The sequence below is a fragment of the Conger conger genome, chromosome 1, assembly GCF_963514075.1.
Source record: "Conger conger chromosome 1, fConCon1.1, whole genome shotgun sequence".
Taxonomy (NCBI): Eukaryota; Metazoa; Chordata; class Actinopteri; order Anguilliformes; family Congridae; genus Conger; species Conger conger.
The window spans coordinates 64,023,606-64,035,672 of NC_083760.1; the positions used below are offsets into that span (position 1 = coordinate 64,023,606).

General features: G+C 42.2%; 1 protein-coding gene across 1 annotated transcript; it reads right to left on the minus strand.

Moving 5' to 3' along the window:
• Nucleotides 1–4,856: 4,856 nt before the first annotated feature.
• Nucleotides 4,857–8,939, minus strand: LOC133142557 (frizzled-1-like). Its single transcript, XM_061263834.1, has one exon. The coding sequence runs from the start codon at nt 8,653–8,655 to the stop codon at nt 6,988–6,990; it is 1,668 nt and encodes a 555-aa protein (XP_061119818.1). The 5' UTR covers nt 8,656–8,939; the 3' UTR covers nt 4,857–6,987.
• Nucleotides 8,940–12,067: the final 3,128 nt, after the last annotated feature.

Here is a 12,067-nt window from a genome sequence, read left to right on the forward strand (position 1 = left end):
TATGATAACCACTCTCACTCTTACTTCTGTGCCCGCAGACTTCATGCAAGTACACATAATTCCAATACAGCCTCACAATAAAGCTCGAAACCTCAGACCCACAGTCCATTCCTATCCCATTGGCCTACACCCTGCTGAAAAAAACAGCTCAAGCTAGGTTTTAAAACAGCTGGTAGCTGGTTGACCAGTTAGACCAGTTCAAGGCATGTTTTGAAACAGCTGGTAGCTGGTATTTCAAGTACGTCATAGCTGGATGTTACACCAGGGTATATTTCAAACAAACAAACAAACAACATAATTCAACCTATCACAACCTCCATGGCATTGGTTCTGAGCTGGTGCTCATTCACAAATGTTAATAACCCTGGCTGTAACGGAAAGTGCTGGTGTTTTTCACTTCCTACATTGTTCTGGAGAAGAATGGGAGCGCGCGAGCATGGCAGAGAGACGCGTGCAGTAGGAGAGAGGAGCGCGTGATGACGTGTCCTCCCAGCAGAGGAGAGAGGAGCGCGGGATGACGTGGCCTCCCTGCAGGGCTCGGAGCCCTTTGATTGACGTCTTGTTAGGCGCGGCACACTTCTCCCGAGAGAAGGGGCTCGCATGGCGCTATCTTTGATTACGCTGTCGCAGTAAATCACAAACCTTAATTATGACTTGTGCAAGGGAATTTACCCCATCCCGCGGGGCAGCCGGTCTCTCTGTCGGTTCACAAGCATCCATTTAAAACAGCCACTGCGCATACGCACTCATCTTCATTTTATATTGACGCTACCAGTGCAATCACTGCTGGCCAAAATCATTCCTTTCGGGAATATCAGATGGGCACAGTGCCTGCTGTGAACAAAATATTGTGAATAATGTGGTGCCGTTGCCTCTCTCCATTTTGTTCTTTTTTTATTTGGCTCTGTTCTTTGAGGGGCAAATGGAAATGAGGTGTGCACTGTGTGTATTGGAGCTGATGACAGGAGCTCAGCAGCGAGGCCCAATGTCACATCCATGGGAGCTAGCGCTAAATGACTTCCAGATGTACTTGACATCAGACTGCTGTTTTCTGAGGGGAGGGGGAGCCACAACAAGCGAGAGTGGATTTCTGGAATTCTGATGGCCTTCCGTCAACATTTAATCAAGACCAGCTTTTAAAAAAAGTTATACTTTACAAGCTTCTTGCTACATTTTTAAGGTTGCCGCCTGGGAAACACAGAAATGGCCGCATACGCCGCCTTTCGAGACAACATTGGAAGGGTGGTGGAGTGGTCCCAATGCTGGGGTGGACCCACGGTCAGGAACATGCCAGTGCCTAGAGTGGCAGGCACCCTGCAGGGTGACTAATACGGATGCTCCCTTTTGGAAAGCAGGTTTCAGCCATCCAGGATGATGACTAAACTCACATCAGAAAAGGCCGCTGGTCGAAGGGGCGCTTGCCTGTTGAGCTGCACAGGGAGTACTTTTTCTGACTCATGTCTGTGCAAGGTTGGTTCAACCAAGGTGTGAAAACAAGTGCCATGTTTCACAGAGCACAAGCTCACCTTCAGCCCTCCCGAAACTGATAACAGAGCTGTGATACGCTGCAAATATTTGACCATTCCAAAAATGGAGAGGACTGAAAAAGGAAGGAGGTACATTTTTTAGCTTTTATGAGTACCAACTTACAAAGCAGAGCACTGCATTACCACACTGCAGTAGTACTTTTGTGCATTGTGAGTCAGGGGGGAAATAATTCTGGAGCCCACTGAACTGCATATCCATAGATCTGCCGTAAATGGTTGGCATTTATAGAGCTATGTATCATCAAAAGCGCTGCACAATTGATGCTTCTCATTCACTCATTCATACACACACTCACACACCAACAGCGATTGGCTGCGATGCAAGGCACCAACCAGCTCGTCAGGAGCATTTAGGGGGTAGGAGTCAGGGACACTTCGCCACACCCAGGGCAGTATCAAACCGGCAACCCTCAGACTGTTCTTACCGCCTGAGCCAATGTCACCCCATGACCGGCAAACCGTTAAAAAAAATAAAAAATAAAATAAAAATAACAAAAGTTTCAGCTCAAACAACCATGCTATGGGCAGAAATAAAAATAAATCCTGCTTTACTTGCTGTAAATACACAATACAATCCTACATGACAATGAATTCTTAATAGCCTTTCCCGATTTTAAGACAATGCAGTTAAAGGGTACATTGCCAAATACTGTGAAATAATTTTTAACGGTTTTTTTTCTTTTGCTTCCCTCCCAGAGGGCTACAGTAGCTGTCTCACCATGACACTCTAGACCCTGAAGTAAATCTTCGGTTTGAACACCTGGAGTCCCAGTACATATCCATCAAGAGCAAGTGCTAATAATTCAAGATGGGCAACAGACACTCTCAGAAAAACATTTACCCAGCCAAAAGTGCCGACCACGTCACAGAATTGGCTACCTTTGGTTTTATTTTGTTCCTGGCATTGCATTTGCAGATGTCAACACACGTCCAGGAGGTGAGGAAAGGTGCGAGGGTCACAGCAGGGAGTAAGACGGGCGCAGACGATGTGTCTGGAAGGTGGAGGACACTCCTCCAGCTGACAGGAAATGCAGAATCCACTCCTCTACCTGAACATTACCTAAGGTAGCGTTTTTTTGGGTCACATCAACCAAGGGCTGATCTGAAATCATGAATTAAGACCAAAGAAACCTCACCACCTTTTGTTCCTGCGGCCAGACAAATAACAGGCCCAACTCACTAGTACAATAAATCCACTGCATTGTGTAATATGTGGGAACCCACATACAGACATACCCATGGTTCCAACACTGGCCTACAGAGGACAGGCACAGATTACGGCTACGGAAATAAAATGTCCCATCCCCCAAAATTACATATTCAATAAAACATTGATATTTCAGTGACATTTTACAAAGGTTGACTGTTATGCAACGGCACAATATCGACTGAATGTGGAATTATGAGAACTCATGCAATATGGCAGGAGAGGCTGTACTGCATTGTGAATGTGATCACAGCTACAGGGCTGTCGTTAGACACAATGTGAAGCACCAGCAACCCCCTATCTGTGACTGCTCATGATACAGCACAGCTATAAAATGGTAAGAACATAGACAATTATTCATTTTGTAATAAAGTAATATGTTGTGGGCCGTGTGATACCGCTAACAAACAGGATATGATTTAACTGTTACTGCATCAGATTTTAAAAACCGTAGAACGTCCTCCCAGCCAATCAGCATCCTGGATTGTAACAACCCATTTTATAAATTCTGCTATAGGCCCGTAAGTGCTTTTTGTAGAAATTGTGATTACACTGAAGACATTTCCATGATTGCGTTTAAATAAAACCCTTTACATGTACTGAATACCTGTCTGTCTGAAATCAGTCATTCAAATGTAGGTGTGGCACAACACTTGTTAAAGTGGTTTTGCCTTTAGCTACTGCATGCCAACTGCACATTTCAAGCTGACATAGGATTTCTGAACTTTCAACGACACATGGAAATTTTCTTTTGTTTTGCAGGCGTTTTACTTTTCCCCTTATTTTCTCCTTTCGAAAATAATTATTCAAAGAGGCTGGCGTCTAATTTGAAAAAACCACTGGGGTGACAGGAGAACTTGAAGCACAGAAACATTAAGTGGATGAGGACTGAACCCCTACGGAATGATCGTTTGACATTAACACGGCCAAGACAGGAATATGAACAACATATTCCAACGAGACTACTGCAGCATTCTGGCTCAGCGAAATTCCTTCAACGACACCAGCCATAATGAAAGACAACATACATACGGGCATCTGCTCTGCAAATGGAGTTAGAAAGAGGAGATTGTGACTAGGCCTTCAGACATGTGGCACTGCGCGCATGTCGCGGGCTTCCCCCGTGTCTGTCAGGCCACGAATTCCACCGAGGGACCCAGGCACGACAGCGGAGGCAGGAATGTGGCGTGCAAGCATTCCTGGGCCTGGTACTCGATGCTTTTCGGAATAAAATTACCTCCCGGCACAACGTGGAAGACGCATGTTAACAATGGGAGACCGATAATGCAAGGACATTTAATTTACATCTGCCCGGTGCCTAATTCAGTGTAAAGAGACAGCCACTCGGAAAGAAAGCACTAGATCTATAGTGCAAAATGCACAAGACAGACAATGAAAAAAGAGCAAGATTACAGTTACTATCGGTCTATATCAGAAAGGCCAAATAATCTTTCTTTGACCAAGGATCAGCATTTTTTACTAATTCACTAAAAATTATTTAACATTCAAAAATATTCCACTGGCAAAGGTGCGCTCAAAATTAATTTGGTTTAGCCCATCGTATATGCAATCCAACATTCAGGGCAGACTGCAATTGGTTAACTGGACTTCAACGGCTTGATAGAACACTGCTCTATCACAATGGTAACAGGGGTAGGCTTGCTGGTGCTAAAGCTGAACACTGTTGGTCACTGATAAATATGACGTGTACCAAAATGCATGTTCCAGAAATGCAACTCCAGAAAAGCCTGTGGTGTGTAAACAGTAGGATTTCAATGACAATTAAAACTAATTAGGCTATATCATGTAAAGGAAACCTTACTTGGAATAATTCCTAAAATTGTAGGGCATAGATTTTGAAAAATTAACATTCACCAATTACTAAACCATTGACAGAATTTAAAACACAAAAACAGAATGTGCAAATTCCACACCCACCCACCCCACCAGCCTTTAAAAAAAAAATGCAAGCACCCCTTAAAACGGATCATTCAACAGGATCAAGAAATCAAACAAATAGGCCACTTGTGAAATTTCAACATTAAAACATCAGGTGCAGATTAAGGAAAATAAATTCATAATAACATATCCCAGAAACATAATTTGTACAAAATGTGGGCTTTTATTTCTAGAGAAATTGAGTATGGAACATATAAACCTATTTTCTATAAATATAGAGAATTCTTTGATAGTAAAACAAAATGCATAAAAATCAAACATATCATTGTTGTGAAAAAAGCAGGGTTTAACATTTTAAAAAGATTAAATATTGTTCTCAGATCCATGCAGAGAGCATTTAAGGACAATAATGTCTGTGAAACAATGTCAAACCCTCTAAATACCATTCAGGGGAGCATTTCCTGCGCGGAATCATAAATCAAGAGAATGATTTCAAGAAAATCAGTCAGTCATTTGCAAAAAGGACAGCCTAAATATGTGCAATTTGAAGTCTACTCTGGGCCCGTTCTTTGTGTTTGTGCACAGCGGGACGAGGCCCCCAGAACAAAGACCATCCCTCGGGTCCTAAAACCTTCCAGTCGCCAGCCAAGACCAGCATCACACATTCAATCCAACTGTCATGGAGCTTTTAACAATGATTAATGTTATCTTCTCCACCCAACCTGAAAATTATGCATTATCAACAAGTTTGGTGATTGTTGAATTGTACAAAACAATTATTGAACAATGCCTAAAATTGATATTCCAATTTGTTACACAAAGGGCAGAATCCCAGCGCGGTTGGGAGTGAATCCGGGCCCGTGTACATCCTGTTGAGACGGAAGACCAGTCCTCCGCACTGCCTTTCAAAAGACTGGAGAAACAATACTGTCTGGACACAGACACCTCTTGGGAAGAAGCCAGCCAATGAAAAGGCACACCTCAAACATAACATCAGCTCAACAGGACCATTTGGCATAAAGTTCTCATGTGAAGACACTTCACATGCTGATTTTACAGGATCACAACTGCTTTCTTTAATACATCTTCCAATATTTGGATTTGAAAAAAGGCCTTCAATGAGTAACATTCAGGAAAAAAATAATAAAACATCAACTTCCTGTTGGTTCTCAGACTGCATTGTTCTCAATTTTATATATTCTGTAAGATGCAACCGTATGGTCTGGGAACGTGTCTTGCATTTTTAAAAACTAGTTTACAATAACTTTGTAAACTAGTTCATTCTATGAGTGCTTCTATTTGAGATACAGGGGCAAAAATTATAATTGGGTTTTTCATGAGTTTAAAGAGATTTCATTGTGCACATAGTTTTGCATCTGTCTCTGGTTTAACGTGTCAGCTGTCATGACAGCCCCTCGTTCACAAGTGCAGCTGAACCAATGACCACCTCTGAGACAGGGCCATTTTAAGTAACGTCACCCCATTTTCCCGAAGGAGACATGAAAAAGGCACTCAACACTGTTCTAGCAGACACTCAAATTCCACTAAAGGAAATTAAAACAATTTAACCAGTTAGTTCAGTATTTTCACTTGGATTCAAATAGTTCCCGTTTATTCAAACGATGCATGTGTATACACAAGTTTAGCCCCAAATTATTTCTGCCTTCCTCTCACATTTATCCCATTGCCTACTAAAGCCTTTGTTTTGGTGTTAGTTTAGGCCACAGTTCTCAATCATACTACCCATTGATATGAAGGGAAAAATCCAAATATGCTGACAGTGGTAGAAATACCATTTGGATGCATACCTCCCTTAGAACAGGCATACTTTAAAATAATAACTGCAAATATTACAGATCCAAATCCCTCTTTCCATTTCAAATTACTATAAGAACACAGATTAACTGCTCTCTATTCGAAGGCATTAGGACACAAAATAAACACTATTTTTACATGCAGACTAAAAATACTTTCCCCTCCCCTGCCCCCCCAAGTAAAAGTTAAGGTCACATTAAATGATCACAGGATACAATGGCATGAACAGGTGTCCTGGCAGTGCATCCAATCCAAGATCATCCACATAAAAGATACCGTCAATGCTCAACTGACATACAAATGATTCTGTACCTTTCTTTTTTTTCCAAAATATGTAAAAATGATTTTTAAAAGGAGAGAATTTGTCTTCTTTAAATACAAATATATACTTACAAAAATCTCACAAAAAGGCTTATTTACACTGGCAAATGGTCTCTCACATTGCCACAAAAAAAAGCTACTCTTCAGTTCAGAGAAAGATAAGTGTTTGTGTACCCGGGGTCACCGATGTGCCAAAGGTCACACCGTGGTCTCCCCGTGTTTACTGTTAGCCAGTCTTGTGTAAAACTTCCTCCAGGAATTGAGCGTTTTGCCAGACCATATCCAGAAACCGGAGGTGATGCCCACAATGAGAGTCATGAGGTATTTGATCATGAAGACGGTGAAATCGGGGCTCATCTGGGGAGGCTTCTGCTCCGGGCAGGGCACGGCGTAGCTAGTGCAGGTCTGGCTGACCCAGCTCCTCTCCCACTGCTCCCGGAAGGCTTGCTCGTAGAAGAAGCAGGCGATGACGATGGTGGCGGGCACCGTGTACAGGACGCTGAAGATGCCGATCCGCACCATCAGCTTCTCCAGCTTCTCCGTCTTGGTGCCGTCGTGCTTCATGATGGTCCGGATGCGGAAGAGCGACACGAAGCCCGCCAGCAGGAAGGAGGTGCCGATGAACAGGTAGACGAAGAGGGGCGCCAGCACGAAGCCTCGCAGCGCGTCCACGCTGTTGATCCCCACAAAGCACACCCCGCTCAGGACATCCCCGTCCACCTGCCCCACGGCCAGGATGGTGATGGTCTTGATGGCCGGCACCGCCCACGCCGCCAGGTGGAAGTACTGCGAGTTGGCTTCTATGGCCTCGTGTCCCCACTTCATTCCCGCCGCCAGGAACCAGGTTAGAGCCAAGATGACCCACCAAATCGAGCTGGCCATGCTGAAAAAGTACAGCATCATGAACAAAATGGTGCACCCTTCCTTCTTGGTGCCCTGGACAACAGTTCTGACGTCGCTGTCAAACTTCTCATTACACACCACTTTGTCCTCCAGCAGAAATCCAGCAATGTAGGCAATAGAAACCATTGTGTAGCAACCAGACAGGAAGATGATGGGCCGCTCAGGATAACTGAACCTTTTCATGTCCACCAAGTAGGTCAGAACTGTAAATAAGGTGGAGGCACAACACAAAACAGACCAGATTCCAATCCATATCCGCGCGAACTTAAGCTCCTCCGGGCTAAAATACATCATTCCTGGTGATTTCGTTGGCTCGCACGGAGCCCCGCAATCGTCCACCCCAAGGAAACGATAATTCATATAAGGAGGAACTCTCAATGGAGCTGGGCACCTGAAATGCCCCTTCGCGTGCCCGTGAGTGGTCCCCGAAACATCTGGTGTTGGGTCAATGGGGGTGCTTTTATCGGACATATTCTGTCCCACACATAACTCGCCCGCGCCGTGAACGGGGAAAGACTCGCACGCAAGGCTATCCGGCCACTGGAAGCCAAATTTGTTCATCAGCGCTTCGCAGCCCTGCCTCGCTCTTTCACAAAGGGAACGGCAAGGGGGGAGAGCCTGTTCTAAGACCGTACAAACGGGCGCATACATGGAGCACAAGAAAAACTTGAGGTCGGGAGAACACTGAACTTTTACAAGCGGATAAAACTGGTGCACTTCCAGCCCAGCGTCTTCCTGGTTTGTGTGCCCTAACAGATTTGGCATGATGGTTTCGTTATAAGCAATGTCCGTACAAAGTGGGATAGATATCGGCTGACAAAACCCGTGTTCTGGAATTGACATTCCTCGGTCGCCATACTGTCCACTTACCCCCCAAAGTCCAAGAAATACCAGAAAAAACGTCGGCAGTAGTGTCCGACTCGCTTTGCTGTAATCCACTGTGAAAGCATTTCGACCAGCCATAGTTTTCTTGTCAGTTTCTTCACAAACTGGCTAGCTTATTAGCTAGCTAACACACTTCTTCACTCCCCTTTGTTAGCGCTCCTTTTCCTGCAAATAAATTCCCGAATAAACTTTCAGAGTCCACAACTGCACATTTGCTGATGCCCACTGCTCTCGTAAATATATAGCCAAGAGTCTCTCAAGGTAAAATCTCCTTTTGTAAAAATCTGAATTTAAGAAAACCAGCGCAGACATAAACACACTGCCACACTCGCAGTCCGACGGTTTGTGTCAGTCCTTCTGCGCTGTTCAGACCTGTTTCCAGGCGCCCCGCTGTCTCTCCTTCATATGGAAAGAAGGGAGGGACCTTGAAACAGATGGCTTCTTTTAGGGATCGTCGAAATTTTGCAAGTACGCTTCTGTGTGTTTACCTTCTAAAAATGTTCAACGTCAGTTCATAGCGTTATCTATTTTGGGCATATCCCATTTAAATTATTTTGAAACATAACTAAGCATGAGTATTGTTTTTAATTCTACCTGCAAACTTGCACATGACTAGAACCATTGTCTAATTTCAATCTGCATTTTATCAGATAAACACAACGTTTTGCTGAAACTATAAATACATATATAATTTACATAATCAAACATTTGTTAGTATTGATTGTAATAACACACTTAACTTGCATTAACATGGGTTCTGGGTGAAAGAACACCACATCGAATCAAGAGCAAAGTAAAGACTATGCATTTATCAGTTTACATCCATCAACATGTTAAATTGAAGTGGTTCACATTGATCAATACTAATGTATTACTTAGTAATTAACTTCATCAAAGCTTGCCATGGGTTTCGAGTTTGGCCCAATCTATGTGGTGCGAAACAATTTTCTACAATGTTTAATGCACTCCCGAGACATTGCACCAGTCTGTCATAAGGTTTTTACAATTTGTCAAATTTAGTACTGAACACAAAGCAGGCACAGGGAATGGATCCTACAACCTCTGGTACCGACAGCATTACAAAAGGCCAGTTCATTATTCTAGGGCCCCATACAAGTTACACTGTAAAATAATTATCCAAATTGACGATGCAGTCATCAGTATTTCTGTACCAAGAGCAGGGGCGCTGTAAAGGGTAGGAAAGTTAGAATGATTCCAAGGGTCTTGAGTGACAGGGCCGTCAAAAATATATAGAATTTTTCAGGAGTGATGGGGCCCAATGTGAGATCTCTAACCACTAAATTGATCACCTGCACATTTACCACCAAATTAATGTTTGCATACTTGTCTATTTAGCAGGATAAAGACACCTGTAATTACGCATCTCTTCTGCAAGTGACTTATAGCAGATAATGCTCAAGAAAGGTCTAGATTATCTGCTATGTAATATTTTAACAAATCTTGATTAATTTAATCCATGGGTTCCCAAACTTTTTTGCTGATGCGACCCAAAACTTATGCCACCCCAATAGTGGACTGACACACATGCCTTGTGCCTAACAACACCACAACACATTTAGCTGTGACTATACCGAGAATATGCTACAGCATCTCGTGCCTAATTTTTTAATTATAGTTTGGTTATTGTAATGTTCGACATGCAATAGTCTACATTCATTTATTTAGAGTGGTACAGTAAATGCACTTGTTAAGAACCTTATGCAGTTTCTATGTTAATTAATAAAAATATGACTTGAGTATTGTAAAGGAGTTTAAGTGAAGGGTGTCAACTAACCAAATTATATTGTACATATTTCTCTGTCCTCTAAGATGTGTAGTTATAACTAGGCTCCAGTTGAATCTCCAGAGAAACACAACAGGTGTGTGTGGCTTTGTAGGAAGATGTTGCAATGAAAAATAACACTTCCACTATAACATGATACCCAGCTTCAGAAAAATTATACACAAGGATAATACATAAAATGTGAGACATCTTTGTTCCATTGATAAGCACATATGATACGCAAAATAATTTAACAAATTTGAAAAACTCCACTGGAGGCTCTTTCTGGTGTTAACTCCATATGGTAAGAACGGTGCATGGACATTGTTTTATTTCAGCATCATTACATGATGTATTGCACCTGAAATTGAGAATGAGTATGAATGCACACAGGTATGGGCAATCAAAATGTCATGAACAAGAAGAAATTTTGGAACGCTTGTATAAAAAGCTTTCAGAGTCATTGGTGTTTTGGAAGTCAGATAGCGACGATCCCTAAAGAAATTATGTCCAATTGCTTTCTTATTGGCTGCGAGGTGTGTCTATTGGAAAGATTGAAAGGAACGATGTGCACTAACACAGGAATGCTGTGATTGGAATAATTTCACTACTTGCTCCCCAAAAGAAACGGCATAACTCGTGACTTTTCCCCCAAAAAACTAACAAGAGTTAAGGAGTCCTTTGTCTTGGAATCGGGCGCCGCCTTTATTGTGGAAGTTGATGAAGTCGCGCCTTTTACAGGACCAACACTTAAAATATAGCTAACCTTTTCATTTTGGTCTGTGGTCCGCTGTTTTTACAACTGATTCTGTGTTATATAGCTTGAAGTTACCGCTGGTTTGAGGAGATGTTTGGAGTCTGATGCTCTAATCAACGAGGCCCTAAACTGTCTCAAAATTGCTATTATGCAAGAATAAATCGTAGGGGTACTAAATTATGGGGAAGGATGTTATAGAATTATGTCTTAGTGTGTTGTGTTTCGCCGTTCAAGTGTATATGACCAAGAATAATGGGTTATTCACTTTATTTACTGCACATAATCTTCTTAATTTAGGAATTGTCTTAATAATTTCAACACCTTGTTTTGCATAGGTTTTTGCTTCACAAAGTGAAGGTTTTCAATACATAATCTGTTGAAATTATTGTTGATTTAAACATTATCATTGTTCCACACAGAAGATTAAGTTATGGATGTTTTGCTTTAATTTGTGGAAGAACCTATGCACTCGCTTTGGATTAAAAGCGTCTGCCAAATGACTAAAGTGTAAATGTAAAGTACAAACAGGAAACATTGCTCAAACCAAAGAACTTCCAAATGTGTTCTAATTTCTATTTCCTTCTTTTCTGCTTGAACACATATTGCGGGGCAAACCACCCATGCTGAATAGGCTAGGGAAAACAGAATTATTTAGGAAATGCCTAACAAGGCTCTTTACAGCCCAACAACTGCAACATCACAGTGATTTCCCACAGGGCATGTTGACAATGAAAATGGATGCAAAGTTGGCTAAGAAAAGGGTATGGATTTAGGATAGATGTTATTTTAATTCAGTTTCCCTTAATTATAAAATGAAAGGGGAAATTATAGCATGGTATTTTACGCACATCAAAATTCAAAAACCAATTCACTACCAAATAATTGTTTTCCATGGCCTGCTTAAGCAGGTGTGGTATCAACTGATATAAACTAATATTCACAATAATACC

Bases quoted from the DNA above. Each gene is read 5' to 3' on its own strand.
- LOC133142557 (XM_061263834.1), bottom strand. From the start codon at position 8,655: ATGGCTGGTCGAAATGCTTTCACAGTGGATTACAGCAAAGCGAGTCGG.